The 18,010-nt window shown below is 38.2% G+C and overlaps 1 protein-coding gene across 3 annotated transcripts in view; it reads right to left on the bottom strand.

Annotated features, from left to right (window-relative positions):
- ARHGAP21 (Rho GTPase activating protein 21) overlaps positions 1-18,010 on the bottom strand; it is a 126,764-nt gene that overhangs the window by 3,943 nt on the left and 104,811 nt on the right. For 2 of the 3 annotated variants that reach the window (XM_029237415.1, XM_029237416.1), the window contains exons 13-24: positions 13,220-13,504; positions 10,193-10,257; positions 9,977-10,116; positions 8,929-9,071; positions 7,977-8,132; positions 7,802-7,880; positions 6,695-6,768; positions 6,528-6,617; positions 4,749-4,874; positions 4,503-4,544; positions 4,077-4,182; positions 2,135-2,166 (exon numbers count right to left, since the gene is read on the bottom strand). In XM_029237415.1, coding sequence (XP_029093248.1) covers positions 2,135-2,166; positions 4,077-4,182; positions 4,503-4,544; positions 4,749-4,874; positions 6,528-6,617; positions 6,695-6,768; positions 7,802-7,880; positions 7,977-8,132; positions 8,929-9,071; positions 9,977-10,116; positions 10,193-10,257; positions 13,220-13,504 — 1,338 coding nt within the window. The remainder of the gene's footprint in view (positions 1-2,134; positions 2,167-4,076; positions 4,183-4,502; positions 4,545-4,748; positions 4,875-6,527; positions 6,618-6,694; positions 6,769-7,801; positions 7,881-7,976; positions 8,133-8,928; positions 9,072-9,976; positions 10,117-10,192; positions 10,258-13,219; positions 13,505-18,010) is intronic. The other variant, XM_029237417.1, reaches the window with a different exon arrangement.

Here is an 18,010-nt window from a genome sequence, read left to right as displayed (position 1 = left end):
AGTGATTCACTTTTAAACACCTCCACTTCATTGTTGATTTAAGTGAGAAGAAATTAGATTATACTATCTGTAAGATTCCCAGTGGTTCCCTTTAAAATTCGATGTTTCTGTGATCACTATGTGTTGGAGCAAATGACTATATTATTTTACAACTGAAAAAAATTGTTACAAAGATTATATCATTTGGACATCCATTCTATCACAGGTATAATACAAACACCACCATAATTTAATTAAGATGAAAAGACTGCTATAACCACAGGTTAAGAAATATGCATCTAGTAAGAGGAAAGGAGGGAATTTCAAACAGGTATGAAATCTAAAGCCTAAAAATCTAAATCTAAAATCTTATATTCTGGCAAAAAGAGGTGGGAAACTGTTCCAAAGTAAAGAAGTCTAAGGAGACATGACAACGTAACGCAAGGGGCGATCCTTGATTGCATCCTATATACAGGAAAAGAAAAAACAACACACATTATTGGGACAACTGGCAAAATTTGTGTAAAAACTGTACATTAGAAATAATAACGTATTGTACTCATGTGAACTACCAGAATACAATAATTATGCTGTCATTACATAGAAGAATCCCCTTGTTCTTCGGAGATGCACACTGAAGCATTTAGGGGCAAAGTGTTATCATGTCTATAAGTTAACTCTCAAAGGACTCAGAAAAAAAAAATTACCTATATGTCAAGATTTACCAACTGATAAATCTAGGGCAAAAGGTTTGGGTGCTATTATTCCAATAAATTTTTTGTAGGCTTACAATTTTTCAAAATGAAAAGTTGGGGTAAAAAGATGGTAAAAATCACAATATAAGTGATAGCAAATGATAGATCATTCAATATTTTATGATATTTTCTGCAAGAAATTCAATTCTAATTTAGTCATAGGTGATCCCATTATGTTTAGAAATGATATGTAATGATATGTATGTCTCATTTCCAAATAGAACACCTGAACAAATTTATTGACAATTCTACTTGCTACAGTCTCAGAGGAGCAAAGCTGGCACAAACTGAATTAATGAAGGACTTTCGAACTGAATGTCTTAAAAACTACTAAAAAGTGTACTTTGGTGGTGGTCCCAACAGAACACAAATTATGTAAACAAAAATTGATTATAAGAACAAAATCAGGGACTTCCCCGGTAGTGCGGTGGTTAAGAATCCGCCTGCCAATGCAGGGGAGCACGGGTTCGAGCCCTGGTCCAGGAAGATCCCACATGCCGCAGTGCAACTAAGCCCGTGCGCCACAACTACTGAGCCTGCGCTCTAGAGCCCGCGAGCCACAACTACTGAGGCCCGTGTGCCTAGAGGCCGCGCTCTGCAATGAGAAGCCACCGCAATGAGAAGCCCGCGCACCGCAACGAAGAGTAGCCCCCGCTCGCAGCAACTAGAGAAAGCCTGCAAGCAGCAACGAAGACCCAGTGCAGCCATAAATAAATAAATAAATTTATTAAAAACAAAACAAACAAAAAAAAACGAGTGATCTTGTTGAAAAGAAGGCAAGAATATATATTTTCATAAAAAATGTATAATAATAATAAAGTCTATATTACTACTGAAATGTTTACAGAATGAAATAAAATGTTTGGGATTTGCTTCCAAATAGTCCCGAGGGACTTCCCTGGTGGTCCAGTAGTTAAGACTCTGAGCTTCTACTGTAGGGGACACGGGTCCCATCCCTGGTAGGGGAACTAAGATCCCACCTGCTGCGAGGCCAAAAAAAAAAAACCAAAAAAAACAAAGAAGTCATGAAGAGGAGGAAAGTGGGCAGGCGCAGATGAGACAAACTTGGCCATGTGTTAATTGTTGAGCGTGGATAATAAGGGCTCATTATATTATTCTCTCTGCTTTTGCGTATGTTAGAAAATTTTCACATTAAGAATGAGGGGGTAAATGCCTACTTCTTTGAATTATGCTAAACTACACTGAGATAAATCCAACACCCCACCCCACCATCCAGTATTCCTCTATCATATTCTATTTTAAGCATTCATTTTTCCCTTTATAAGACTCTGCTGGTCTGTCATCAGACACAGACAGGGGTGCGTCTGCATACCAGTCATACCAATCAGCCACAAAGCAATTCCCCTCTAAAATATTCCAAACTGTACAAAAAAATTTACCTTAGATTTTGTTGAGTCACTAGTAGCTGAATCTGTGAGAAGTTAAAGAAAACATGGTCAGTATTGGTCAGATTCTTTACTGCTTTCAACAAACAATGCAAAACTTATGGAAAAGACAGGCACAGAACAAAATGTGAAAGCAAAACTCAAAAACAATAGAACACAGTGGATAGTCAGAGCTCACAAAGATGCAAGCTGCACCACAGAAAGCCACCGCCATGAAAGGATGCTGTGAATTGTAGGCAGAATCAGCTCAATGATAGGGATGGCAAAGGAGCCCTGTACTAAACAAAACAGAAACACTAGTGTTTATTAAATGTGCTAAGCATTAAATCTAGCAATAAAGCAGCTTGAAGACCTTTTGAAGAACTGCACTATGTACCACATCCTGTATCTGAAACTGATACACAATGTAGAACGTTTAGGATTGGCTGCCCTCGCTACAAATTGAGATGCTCAGACTCAGTGTATTTATGTTGATTTTTGTCAGACTGTCAATGTTAAATTTTAGAAGCATATACTGTGTGCATAAGGATGCATTAGGATAACCCTGCTTCTAGGTCACTTTGACGTTACGTTAAATCATGCTGATCTCTGTGCTTTGGACCCCGGTTTCACATCTGTGCAGTCAGGGATCCTTTAGACTAGTTAAATTGCTACCAGTTTTCCAATTATTTATTAACAAATGCTATTATGGAAATGGAAAAATGGAGAGCATCATTTTACTGTCTGGCAAAAAACTCAGGTTATACAAGTATAAAGAGGGTAGGAAGGGGCTAGCACTCTTCAGGACAACACCAATTTGGAAATTTTCTCTTTCAACTTCAGGGAAATGGATTTTCAGAATTAATGAGCTGAGCCCCATGCCACGCCCCTTTCAACACATGGCTCAATGCTTTATGACTTTAAGAACTGGTAGACCATACCATGCTATTTCTCCTCACGGTCTGCTTCAGAAATAACAAGAAACAGCAGAAAAACCTTTAAGAAAGTAGTAGTGATCTGTTTACAATAATCGTAAGAGAAAATGTACACCACAGATCAACTCGGTTTGCATTTACAGGAATCGGGGGTTTCTGCAGACAAGGCAGCTACAGTGTGGACAGCAGTCCTCCTTCTTCCTACAGTTCCAGCTGTCCATCAGGGACACCACGGAATCCACTAGCGACATGACCGTATGATAGACTCCTCCCATCTCGCCTGTGCAACATCAGTATAGATTTGCCTGTGTCAGTAAGTGCTGGAAAGAAAACCCTTTAGGACTAAAACAAGAACTAGAGACAAAGGGAGAACATGGTGTAAAACATGCTAGGTTAGTGCAACAGTTTGGCAGGAGAAAATCTGCATCGAAAGAGCCTATTAGAACTGATACTTCACCGAACATGAGGGTGGCAATAGAAGACAGAAGAAAATGTCAAAGAAATTGACTTTTACGGTGACCTCTGTAGTGACAAGATAATATACTGCATTTATGGGAATGGTGCCCATGAGCATTTTACGTATTTAATTGGCTGCTTTTTCAACAGAACGTCCAGCTCAAGAGTAAGAACTACTCATACAGTCTAGACCATACTTTCTGCCATCACAGCAACCACATACTCAGTAGCGTGTATCTGTTTTACCTTGTGATGACTATTACATGGAAACTGTGAATTAAAAAAAAAAGAACAAAACAGTGGTTTGCATGCTCATTTTCCCTCACATTTCCTTTCTGACAAGCATTACAACTCCATGCACTGCCAATGGCATTACAGTCACTGGAAGATAATTCAGATCAATCAGAAGAGGAAGATTACATTATTTTTATTAGTGGAAAGGGAAAAAAAGAAGAGGAAAAGGAAAAAAAATCATAGTGAATTGTTATGATTGATTGATTTGCTCTTTCATGTTATAAGAATTTAGCTTTTAACCTAGAGATCAATACTGCCCAGGCAAGAGTTACCTGATACATCTCCAGGGGAGACGCCTGTCCTTCCAATGTTGGTGAGTAAATGATCTATGTTTGGCACTGGCTGGGAGTCTACTGTGTTTTCCTCCTGCACTGTTGTCTATGGTTAATAAACAAAGATCTCTTCATCATCTCTTCAAAGATACTTTCTTTAAAATTCAAACAACATTTAGTAAAAGACACATTACTGAGTGGAGGACATATGCTTAATTTTTTACATTATTTGCATATAATTAATTACCAAATAAGTATCATACTTGGATTTTCATTAGATCAGAAACTGAGGTGCTATAGACCTGCTTTCGGGGTGCAAAGCAGACAATAGCATACAAAGCAGGAAGGTGACACAGTTGTAGGATCAGGATCTTGTGTGTCCCAAATGAGAAGAACAGAGTACAAACGCTGACGGACAATACTTACAAGAGGTTCTTCAGCACCTTCTTCTGTGAAAAACCAGTCATGCTAAAATTTAAAATAAAAAAGGTGAAAAAGAGAAATTAAATAACCCCCTACAGAGATCTATATTTTGGAGGATAGCACAGAAAAAAAGGTAATTCTCTTAGGATAAAAAAAAAAAAAAAAAAAAAGGATAACCAAATCCTGCCCTACCAACTGTCAGCTGCTCACGGAAAAGAATGTTCTCGATGAGCCGAAGCCTGGACTTACGTGCTGGATAAGCGTCTCTACGATCTTGTACTGGTCTGGCATGTGAGTGACCATGTGCGTCATGTTATCTTCAGAGGTCCTCACGAGAGTTGGACCAAACACTATGGCTAGGTTTCTGGGTTCCATCTGCAACAGAGGATGGTATTAGAAAATACCACAACTTTTCTTAAGAAAGTAGGCTTAAATTCCCGTTGCATGCTTGGCATTTTACTTCTGAAAGAGTCTTTTGATGAAAAATAACTCAAAGAATGGTTGACTGATGTGTGTAAAAAAAAAATAATGCTTCAGGGTTAGAGTTTCCATAAACTGATCTATATGTAAATTCTTTTCCTTGCTTTAATGACAACATACAATACTTAATTGGCATTTGTTTTTTTCCAAGAAGTCATTGATTGAAAACAACTGATCTGGTTCAAAACTAGTATTACAGGGAATTCCCTGGCAGTCCAGTGGTTAGGGCTCCACACTTCCACGGCAGTGGGTGCAGGTTCCATCCCTGGTCAGGGAACTAAGATCCCATAAGCCGTGCACCTCAGCCAAAAATAAGTATTAATAAAGCTGGATCAACTGACAAAAATATTAAAATCAAAGGGAATAAAACTTGCAAAAGAATAGGGAAAACCTCTCCCCTCAAAAACTAAACAGATGGAAAGAGATACATAAAAATTTCCTAATTTGCCTGAGTAGTACATTAAGATCATGAATATGTAAAAACTAATGTCTGAAAATATTATTTTGATAAAAATTTTACTTCAACCAAGACTTCCAAAGCTTGCTGCTTATCCTTGTACCAATGAACACCTCAGTATTACATGCCTATATGTTTGTATGTTTCCTTCCATGATAGTTTGTACTCCTGTTTAAGTACCTGATTGTCAAAGGTGCAAACCTTTTGTTTTTCTTTGTTATATCTTATAAGTATCTGGTGTAATTTTTTGACCTTAGGATTTGATTAAAATATTAAATAACCAATCCCAAAAACATACAAGAGGGTAAAAAACCATTGTGGAACTCAAAAAAAAAGAAAAATCAAACTGGTCTTGGGATCCACACCAAAAATTTAGTTTCCATCCATCACCAGACAGTTGATCCCCCTTACCCTTTCACCCTCCCCTGCACCCCTGCCCCTTCCCCTCTGGTAACCACTACTGTGTTCTCTGTATCTATGTGTTGTTTTTGTTTGGTTTGTTCATTTATTTTGTGTGTGGTTTTTTTTTTTATTCCATGTGAGTAAAATCATACAATATTCATCCAAAAGATATTTCTTTAAACCAATCAGGAAAAGCTACACGTGAACAGACTACTAGATAATACGATGGAATAATAAATTTTGTTGTGTTTGATAAAGGTAATATGGTGGTATGAAAACAAAACCAAAACAATTTATCTGCTAAATCTAAATGAAACAAAACAAAAAAAGAAAATGTCTGTTGTTTTTCGCTGTATACCATCTGATACATTTGTACTGTTGTTTGTGCAAATACTGCCCATTCAAAATATTAATATACAGTTGAAAAATAAAAGAAGTAAAATTTCTGACTTTTTCATTTTTCTTGCTGGATAAACAAAAGAAAATGTCTTGAAAAAACAACAATTCATATTTTGGGGATCTTTTGCTTTTAAGAGTGATCTATAGAGGGACGTGATCACCAGTATGATGTATTTTAGAGCTTCTGTTTAATTATAACCTATTTTTGACTATTTCGCATGAAGCAGTGAAGTACATCTTGTCAACTAAAGCCACTGAAAGTACATCTCTTCAATAAACAGTTTACACACCTTATTTTTTTCTGAATTTTCTGCCACTGTCTTCAGATGAGCCGAAAGAAACTTGAGTGTTTCATAATGATGTTCGGGCAAATCATGAATCTGAAACATATTATTTTCATGATGGATTTAAATGCTGAACTTTTGTTGTACCTCCAAAAATATAAAATAATACCTACTAGTCTTTTTAATGTTTTCAGACGATCTAGAGGATCTTCCTTACGATTGGCTTCAATAAAGTCGGCATATTTATCTGACAACAGAACAAAAAAAAACAAATTCATCTTAAATTGTTTAGGTGAGCTGTAATCTAGTTTCCCTTTAAGGTTCAATTTCAAACCACAATTAAAAAGAAAAAAATAGTAGGGAAGACCCCAAATAGCCTTTGAAATGTTGTCCTAAAACTACTATAGGGGCTTCCCTGGTGGCACAGTGGTTAAGAATCCACCTGCCAATGCAGGGGACACGGGTTCGAGCCCTGGTCCAGGAAGATCCCACAGGCCACGAAGCAACCAAGCCCGTGGGCCACAGCTACTGAGCCTGCGCTCTAGAGCCCATGAGCCACAACTACTAAGCCCGTGTGCCACAACTACTGAAGCCCGCGTGCCTAGAGCCCGTGCTCTGCAACAAGACAAGCCACTGCAATGAGAAGCCTGCGCACCGCAACGAAGAGTAGCCCCTGCTCGCTGCAACTAGAGAAAGCCTGCGCAGCAACGAAGACCCAACGCAGCCATAAATAAATTTATAAAAAATAAAATAAAACTACTATAGTTTTTAATGATTCCTCTAGGCCTTATCAAACAAAGGAAATTCCCTAAAATGTGAGTTCTCTGAGGGTGGAGCCTGCATTTACACAGTTTGTCCACTTTCTCTCCCTGCACTGCAACATCTACTACAAGGTCTTATCTAAGTCAAATAGTTGGCTTGGCTGAAAAAATGCTTTTCTACTAATTGTACCTTATTATGCCTGAAGGCTTTTCACTGAGAACAATAATAACATATTTTCAACTCAGCTGTAAACATGAATGAACAGGATAATATATATTTTTACTGAACTTTAACAACGTTTTATAAACTGTTTTTCACTGAAATGTATCAGGAGGAAAAAAAAATCCAAATGACAACAAATAGGACATGATTGTGCTTTGTATACAAGTAAGAACTAAACAAAACCTCCTGTTTCTTTTGACAAAAATATTTTCCCCTGGTTCAATTTAATATGCTGTGGTTTCCCAACAATGTAATGTTCAACTGTTGCATCGGTGCCTTTGGTGGGGTTAACTCACCATTTGTGAAAAGTGGTTCAGGGAGTTTTCTGAAGAAGGATTTTAGTAAACTGCTTATCACATTCAAATCTCGCCATTTCTAGGTATGCAAAATAAAAATACCGTATTTTTGTAGTCAATACCACAAAGGAAAAAAACACAGACCAGTTATTCAAATAGAAATACACAAACTTACATCGTCTTGTATATCAATATCAGCCATTCCCTTGTTGAGTTCCTCCTGCATACTTGAGATGGCTGCATTGTTTCCAGGAACTCTATAAATACCTGTATATTCAAGACCTCTTTCTTCAACTAATTTGCAACATATGTCAACTATTAATGGAATATACTGCAAAACAAGAAATAAGTATTTTATTTAACACAGCATGAATGTTTATCTTCAGTTAGTAGATACATATCGTAGCTAAAAGGCCCTTTTCATCCAAAAGGAAACAGTATATAAATTGCTGTTATTTGATACAGAGAAAATAAAGAATAGAAACATTGGAGAACTAGGAAGAGACAAAACCAGCAAGAGATAGTTGAGTCAGTGGAAAGAGAATGAATAGGTCAAGACTGAAAGAGGAGGCCCCACAGGGAGATAATAGTCTAAAGAAGAAACAAGAGCAAGTAGGGAGAATGTGGCAACAGTTCAGTTGAATAAAAGAAGGGGGACAGGGGAAGAGGAGGGGGAAAGAATAACATCCATCCACTCATGATATGAATCCTAACGTGGGCATTGTAAACACACACACACACACACGCACACACACACACACACGCACATTTACATTTATCACACTTTCTTAATGATTCTTGTTCCCATCCTTCTTTTAAAATGCTGAAAACAGAAACACACACGACTTGAAAATGACTTCTTACCGATAGTTTCAGATACATTCTTAGCCATTGAATAATTATTCTATTTCAGAGTCAACACATTAGAAAAAAGCATTATAGATAAAATTACTCCATACACCCGTACAGGTCAGACATGCTTAGAGAAACTAAGGTCTGTTAAGAAGAGGAAAATACTCAACAGATGGACAGATACCCCCTGTGACCTGCACGGCTGTGTACTCGGGTCCTGTTATGACAACGGCTGAATTAATGGCTTTAGGAAATCTGGCGGGCTGGTGTCTTACCCGATTAGTATGAGCTGGTGGGCAGTCATCCAGTCTGACCCCGAACGTGCCTGTAGCAGTAGGCTTTTTTTCAAATGTCTTTCTCATAATACTTGGAATGCCTTTTCTCCATGTGCCTTTGTCTTTTGGGGGACTAGTGTCATCTTTTGATCGTTATTCAAAAGAAAATGACATGAAAAGAAAATAGAAACAAGAGTGTTTAAATCATGACTTTAAAGATCCTTTATCAATATTTATATAAATCAGAGTCCTGTACTATAAATAACATATCCTTTATGTATCAAACATATTCTATTCTATTCTATTCTCTTCCTGATATAGCACTCCTTTCAACCCTCCATATAATTTAGTACAAACCAATTCTGCTTCTTCACCCTTTGACAATCTGTACCATGATTTTCTTTAAAACAGTCAAGACAACAGAATTAATGTGACATCTTTATAGTGAGATTTGAGCAAAAGTAAACATAATGGTTTTATTTCAAAACGAAAGCATCTGGATCCTCTGCATTTATCAAATTGACAGTTTTTGACATACATGTATGTGTTGTATTTTCCTTCACTTGATCTTTATTATAAGAACTGGTGTGTTGGGCTTCCCTGGTGGCGCAGTGGTTGAGAGTCCACCTGCCGATGCAGGGGACACGGGTTTGTGCCCCGGTCCGGGAAGATCCCACATGCCGTGGAGCGGCTGGGCCCGTGAGCCATGGCCGCTGAGCCTGCGCATCCAGAGCCTGTGCTCCACAACGGGAGAGGCCATAACAGTGAGAGGTCCGCATACCGCAAAAAAAAAAAAAGAACTGGTGTCTTGGACCCCAGCTTAAGGGAAAGGCCCCACCAGCCTGGACCAGGCCCCCAGTGATCTCTGGGTTAGCTCACCCTGAGCTGAGGTCCGCAGAAAAGGCACAGAAAAACATGAAAACACCTTTAAAATCCCAATTTTATTTAAAAAAAAAAAAATTTTTTTTTTTTTTTACTTAAGTATAGTTGATTTACTACAAACCCAATTTTAAATCCTAAATTTATCTAGGAATGCTGATATCAGTACCTTTACTGAGAAGCTTCCTTTCTGACTCTTCCTTGGGGGAGTGTGGACTTTGAGTCCGAGGCTCTGCTTTAGCACCCAGTAGAGTCTGCCGGATGCTGAGACTCTGGCGAGGGGTCTTTGGCAACTGCTCTGCTTTGCTGCTGAAAGAAAGGAACATTTCTGACCAAGTACGTATTTTACATCCCAGTTAACCTGCAGGCATGGTGGGATTCTCACCTCATCAGACTGTTGTATTCTTTTATTCTTCGACTAATCAGATCCCTGTTAGTAACTCCAGTGTCCTACAGAATAAATAGAAGGTAAAATTAGAAAGTCAATTCTAAACTCCCTAAACAAGGATCCTACTCTTTCTGGGGGGCAGGGGGAGCTCTATACTGTGCTACTTTGCTTGTTCAATAGAGACTCCATGGGGCTGTTTTAAAAGCTCTATTCAAATCATGACCTAACTTCACTAAGTGACAAACGTTCAAGTGCCTCTGCCACTGCCAAGAGTTTTCTGTTTATTTCCTGTACCCCAGCAACACCTAGACTAGTACCAGCAAGTAGCCAGTGTTCAAACTTACTGAATGGATCTGGCGTTTTGAATAAATGACTGGGAAGCAGTGAGCCAGTTTTTTCTCTCACTAATACCAGAAAGAATGATCAGCGTTTCAAAATAATACAGTTGGATAAAAGATGGAATACTGCCAAAATGTGTTAATGATTAATTGATAGGAACGGTGAGACTGAGGGTCAATTAGTATCAGAAGTGACAGTTATATTATCAGAAGAAAAAAGCTCAGACCTGGTTTTACTAACCTCAACAGGTTAACCTCAATAATATGCTACATGGAAAACTCAGAGTTGACCATAAGGAGATGATTTTTTTTTCCCTGTTGGTTCCAATTATAAATTGACATGTGTCCGCAAGTATTTTTTTTTACTTGTCTCGTTTTGGTCATAGCGAACGTTACAATTTACAAAGAATACAGACTTTATACATTCTCGAATTCAAATAGATTCTTCTCATTTACCAACTGAAAGAGGGTATGGTTAAGATCTAGGATAAGACTGCTTGACAATTCTGAGCTATGTGACCCTGGGGAAATTACTTAACTTCTCTTTGCCACAAAGTTCCCTTGTTTGAAACATGGTGATGATAATAAGAAGACACATTCATATGGTTGCTGAAATTAACTGACATAAAATGCTTCAGAGTGCCTGCCATATGGTGTGTGCTCGGTGAAGTATTACTTCCTTAGCTATAAAGCTCGGTGAAAACACCTGTGTCTTGGAATCAGATGATAGTGATGATGCTGTAACGGCTGATGTGAAGCACATGTTCATGACCTACCAGGCACTGGGGTGCGTTCTGTATAAGCATCACTTCATTCCATTTCTAAAAAAGCCCTATGTCTCAAAGATGAAGTCATCTACGGCCCAGCAGGACACCTGGCATAGAGCAGGGGCTGATCAAACAGGAACTCCTTTGAACTGCTACTTAAAGCTGAAATCTACACCCAAGTCGTGATTCTCCCTGTTTACTTTGCCAAAACTCAGGTCTGATGTCTCTTTATAGCGGTGGTTGTAGAAAAAGGGCTGTATTGATATGGATCTGGTATTCGTTGTTCACGACAAACAAGGTAGAGTGTAAACTGTCAGATGAGAAAAAGTACAGGCGTTTTCCTATGTTCTAAGTTTTCATGACTTGAATTGGATATAATGGAAATGACAGAATCCGAGAACATAATTTGCATAACTTCATGGTTAATGTAGGTGTTCCTGCATACTGTAATGGGAAAGTAGGGGGAAAGAACCTTGTGGGGTTTTTTTTTGTCATAACAACGGGCACACAAAGGAGAATAACGTCTAAGAAAAACTGCTGATGATATGAAAAAGGCACCCTTGAGCAAAATCTAGACTTAATCATTGCTGAATCTGCTCTGTAAAGTTTACAGTTATGTACACTTAAAAAAAAATCTTGGGCTTCCCTGGTGGCGTGGTGGATGAGAGTCCACCTGCCAACGCAGGGGACACGGGTTCGTGCCCCGGTCCGGGAAGATCCCACATGCCGCGGAGCGGCTGGGCCCGTGAGCCACGGCCGCTGAGCCTGCGCGTCCGGAGCCTGTGCTCTGCAACGGGAGAGGCCACAACAGTGAGAGCCCCGTGTACCGCAAAAAAAAAAAAATCTTCACTACTGAAAGTTCTGCTGTAAAAAATAACTTGATGGTTGTGAGTCAGAAACTCTCCTTATTAAAAAGAAAAAGTGGCTTATAACATGATTTCTGATACTACAAGTTTTCTTAGAAACCAATTACTGTATTACAGTAGGCTATATTATATTCTTGCCTGCATAATTTCATTAACAAGAATCATGCTATCAGTGTCTCTGCATTTACACAGCAATTAGTTTGGAGATGCATTTTCGCTGTAACTTAAGCCCACAACAACCCTGGTTTTGACACAAAGAAACAGATCTGGAATTATTCAGTCACAAAGGTAATGACCAGGACTAGGAACCTAGGTCTCTGCTCAGTGCTTCACTGCTTCTGAGAAGGTATGCAGCATGTATGAAAAATCTGCTTTTCTAGGTCAGTAATGGTGATTTTCCCAATAAGTGAAAATAATATAATATAGGTACACTTGAGTTTTCTTTTTTTTTGGCAGCACCGTGTGGCTGGTGAAATCTTAGTTCCTCAAACAGGGATCGAACCTGTGCCCTTGGCAGTGGAAGCACAGAGTCCTAACCACTGAACTGCCAGGGAAGTCCCTGAATTTTCCCTCTGATCAACTATTTTTTTCTTTAATTAATTTATTTCATTTATTTATTTTTGGCTGAGTTGCGTCTTCATTGCTGTGTGCAGGCTTTCTCTAGTTGCTGCGAACGGGGGCTACCCTTCGTTGTGGTGCAGAAGCTTCTCACTACGGTGGCTTCTCTTGCTGTGGAGCACAGGCTCTAGGCACACGGGCTCAGTAGTTGTGGCTCACGGGCTCTAGAGCGCAGGCTCAGTAGCTGTGGTGCACGGGCCTGAGTTGCTCCACGGCACGTGGGATCTTCCCGGACCAGGGCTCGAACCCGTGTCCCCTGCATTGGCAGGCGGATTCTTAACCACTGAGCCACCAGGGAAGCCCTGATCAACTATTTTTAAGTGAAGATAGCACGTTATAATTTTTTTTAAATGATGTATCAGATTCTTTCAGTCTCCTTTAAAAAGAAAATGTTGCGACAGCGTCGGTTTTACCAATGTCGTTTTGGACACTAACCTCCTCATTTAAGTTGCTGCTCTCCTGGATGCTCTTGATCCAGGCTAGCATGTCGTCCCTGTCTTCAGCCTGAAACAGGCACTCGCAGTCAGACGTGGTGAGTCGAAAGACATTTTTCCTCTTGGTCTCGCTGTAAGAGATGTCTATTAAGCAAGCGTTAACACTGATGGGCTGCTCCTCTTCAGACGGAGTCGTCTGTTCTCGTTTATCTTTGTACAGGTACAGCGAATGGCCCCGAAGTACAACATACATCTGCTTCCATGGTCGAATACTTCCACCAACTCGCTGGAGAACATGAGACAGATCAGGCATACTCAACACTTGGCTAAATCTTAGTGACAGGACAGATGCATCTAGCAACACTGTTAACACGCTTAAATGTATACCCAACGTGGCAGATGCCTGCTTTACGTCAATATGTATTTGTTAGGGCAGGAAAGACAAAAAGTGTGGAACGTAAACCAAGTTGGGTAATGTATTCCTATCACAATCAAGGGCAATGAAATCTCAACTTTAATTGGGCTGAGAAAATAAAATGAACAAAGTTAATTAGGATAAAGCGAGTGTAGCAAAATATATAAAAAATGCTAAGGGAATAGAAAATAAGGAAAAAGGTCAGTCAGAAAAATCCTGAGTGAAAGCAAGGCTTAAGACAAGTCTTAGATCATGCAAATGACAAACACTGAAAAAACTAATCCCCAAAGGATATGCAGACGTAATGAATTTAGTTAACAAAACTGATCAACTTTATACGGTCAAGCAACAACATGCAAGATGGGTTTTCTGAAAAAAAATTTGATACTCTTTTGACGGTATTAAAGTTTTCTTATAAATTAAGCTACACAGATATTGTAGAAAATTTTCTGGTGAAGCTTTTCTTATATTGTTATCTACTTAATGAAGCATATATTGATATTGATATTCATTTAAATACCTCTATATTTATAAAATAAGGGGAAACAATAAAATTATTATAAAGGCAACTTGAAACTCTGCAAGCCAGAAGGAAGTGGCAGGACATGTTTAAAGTGATGAAAGGGAAAAACCTACAACCAAGATTACTCTACTCAGCAAGGATCTCATTCAGATTTGACGGAAAAATTAAAACCTTTAAAGACAAACAGAAGTTAAGAGAATTCGGCACCACCAAACCATCTCTACAACAAATGCTAAAGGAACTTCTCTAGGCAGGAAACACAAGAGAAGGCAAAGACTTACAATAACAAACCCAAAACAATTAAGAAAATGGTAATAGGAACATACATATCGATAACCACCTTAAATGTAAATGGATTAAATGCTCCAACTAAAAGACACAGACTGGCTGAATGAATACAAAAACAATATCCGTATATATGCTGTGTACAAGAGACCCACTTCAGACCTAGGTACACACACAGACTGAAAGTGAGGGGGTGGAAAAAGATATTCCATGCAAATGGAAATCAAAAGAAAGCTGGAGTAGCAACTCTCATATCAAACAAAATACACTTTAAAATAAAGACTATTACAAGAGACAAAGAAGGATACTACATGCTGATCAGGGGATCTATCCAAGCATATGATATAACAATTATAAATATTTATGCACGCAACATAGGAGCACCTCAATACGTAAGGCAAATGCTAACAGCCATAAAAGGGGAAATCGACAGTAACACAATCATAGTAGGGGACTTTAACACCCCACTTTCACAAATGGACAGATCATCCAAAATGAAAAAAATTAAGGAAACAAAAGCTTTAAATGATACATTAAACAAGATGGACTTAATTGGTATTTACAGGACATTCCATCCAAAAACAGCAGATTATACTTTTTTCTCCAGTGCTCATGGAACATTCTTGGGTCACAAATCAAGCCTTGGTAAATTTAAGAAAATTGAAATCGTACCAAGAATCTGTTCTGACCACAACGCTATGAGGCTAGATATCAATTACAGGAAAAAAATCTGTAAAAAATACAAACACACGGAGGCTAAAAAATACACTACTAAATAACCAAGAGATCACTGAAGAAATCAAAGAGGAAATCAAAAAATACCTAAAAACAAATGAAAATGAAAACACCATGACCCAAAACCTATGGGACACAGCAAAAGCAGTCCTAAGAGTGAAGTTTATAGCAATACAATCTTACCTCAAGAAACAAGAAACATCTCAAATAAAAAACCTAACCTTACATCTAAAGGAATTAGAGAAAGAAGAACAAAAAAAAAAATTGCATAGTTAGCAGAAGAAAAGAAATCATAAAGATCAGATAAGAAATAAATGAAAAAGAAATGAAGGAAATGATAGCAAATATCAATAAAACTAAAAGCTGGTTCTTTGAGAAGATAAACAAAATTGATAAACCATTAGCCAGACTCATCAAGAAAAACAGGGAGAAGACTCAAATCAACAGAATTAGAAATGATAAAGCAGAATTAACAACTGACACTGCAGAAATACAAAGGATCATGAGAAATTACTACAAACAACTATATGCCAATAAAATGGACAACCTGGAAGAAACTGACAAATTCTTAAAAATGCACAACCTTCCGAGACTGAACCAGGAAAAAATAGAAAATATGAACAGACCAATCACAAGCACTGAAATTGAACTGTGATTAAAAATCTTCCAACAAACAAAAGCCCAGGACCAGATGGCTTCACAGGCAAATTCTATCAAAGATTTAGAGAAGAGCTAACACCTCTCCTTCTCAGACTATTCCAAAATATAGCAGAGGGAGGAACACTGCCAAACTCATTCTACGAGGCCACCATCACCCTGATACCAAAACCAAAGATGTCACAAAAAAAGAAAACTACAGGCCAATATCACCGATGAACACAGATGCAAAAACCCTCAGCAAAATACTAGCAAACAGAATCCAACAGCACATTAAAAGGATCATACACCATGATCAAACAGAGTTTATCCCAGGGATGCAAGGATTCTTCAATATATGCAAATCAATCAATGTGATAAACAATATTAACAGATTGAAGGAGAAAAACCATATGATCATCTCAATAGATGCAGAAAAAACTTTTGACAAAATTCAACATCCATTTATGATAAAAAAAAACCCCTCTAGAAAGCAGGCATAGAGGGAACTTACCTCAACATAATAAAGGCTATATATGACAAATCCACAGCCAACATCGTTCTCGATGTTGAAACACCGAAACCATTTCCACTAAGATCAGGAACGAGACAAGGTTGCCCACTCTCACCACTATTATTCAACATAGTTTTGGAAGTTTTAGCCACAGCAATCAGAGAAGAAAAAGAAATAAAAGGAATCCAAATCGGAAAAGAAGAAGTAAAGCTGTCACTGTTTGCAGATGACATGATACTATACATAGAGAATCCTAAAGACTCTACCAGAAAACTACTAGAGCTAATCAATGAATCTGGTAAAGTAGCAGGATACAAAATGAAAGCACAGAAATCTCTTGCATTCCTATACGCTACTGATGAAAAATCTGAAAGAGAAATCAAGGAAACACTCCCATTTACCATTGAAAAAAAATAATAAAATACCTAGGAATAAACCTACCTAAGGAGACAAAAGACCTGTATGTAGAAAACTGTAAGACACTGATGAAAGAAATTAAAGATGATACAAACAGATGGAGAGATATACCATATTCTTGGATTGGAAGAATCAACATTGTGAAAATGACTACAGTACCCAAAGCAATCTACAGATTCAATGCAATCCCTATCAAACTACCAATGGCATTTTCCCCAGAACTAGAACAAAAAATTCCACAATTTGTATGGAAACATGAAAGACCCCGAATAGCCAAAGCAATTTTGTGAAGGAAAAAAGGAGCTGGAGGAATCAGGCTCCCTGACTTCAGACTATACTACAAAGATACAGTAATCAAGACAGTATGGTACTGGCACAAAAACAGAAATATAGATCAATGGAACAGGATAGAAAGCCCAGAGATAAACCCACACCCATATGGTCACCTTATCTTTGATAAAGGATGCAAGAATATACAATGGGGAAGACAGCCTCTTCAATAAGTGGAGCAGGGAAAACTGGACAGCTACATGTAAAAGAATGAAATTAGAACACTCCCTAACACCATACACAAAAATAAACTCAAAATGTATTAAAGGCCTAAATGTAAGGCCAGACACTATAAAATTCTTAGAGGAAAACATAGGCAGAACACTCCATGACATAAATCACAGCAAGATCCTTTTTGATCCACCTCCTAGAGAAATGGAAATAAAAACAAAAAGAAACAAATGGGACCTAATGAAACTTAAGCACTTTTGCACAGCAAAGGGAACCATAAACAAGATGAAAAGAGAATCCTCAGAATGGGAGAAAATATTTACAAACGAAGCCACTGACAACAGATTCATCTCCAAAATATACAAGCAGCTCAATATCAAAAAAAACCAAACAACCCAGTCCAAAAATGGGCAGCAGACCTAAATAGACATTTCTCCAGAGAAGATATACAGATTGTCAACAAACACATGAAAGGATGCTCAGTATCACTAATCATTAGAGAAATGCAAATCAAAACTACAATGAGGTTTCACCTCACACCAGTCAGAATGGTCAACAAAAAATCTACAAACAGTAAATGCTGGAGAGGGTGTGGAGAAAAGGGAACCCTCTTGCACTGTTGGTGGGAATGTAAATTGATACAGCCACTATGGAGAAAAGTATGGAGTTTCCTCAAAAATCTAAATAGAACTAGCATTATGACCCAGCAATCCCACTATTGGGCATATACCCTGAGGAGACCATAATTCAAAAAGAGTCATGTACC

The sequence above is a fragment of the Monodon monoceros genome, unplaced genomic scaffold (genome assembly GCF_005190385.1).
Source record: "Monodon monoceros isolate NGI ecotype Baffin Bay Population unplaced genomic scaffold, NGI_Narwhal_1 Super_Scaffold_21, whole genome shotgun sequence".
In the NCBI taxonomy this organism is placed as follows: domain Eukaryota; kingdom Metazoa; phylum Chordata; class Mammalia; order Artiodactyla; family Monodontidae; genus Monodon; species Monodon monoceros.
This window is presented reverse-complemented; position numbering and strand designations above follow the sequence as displayed.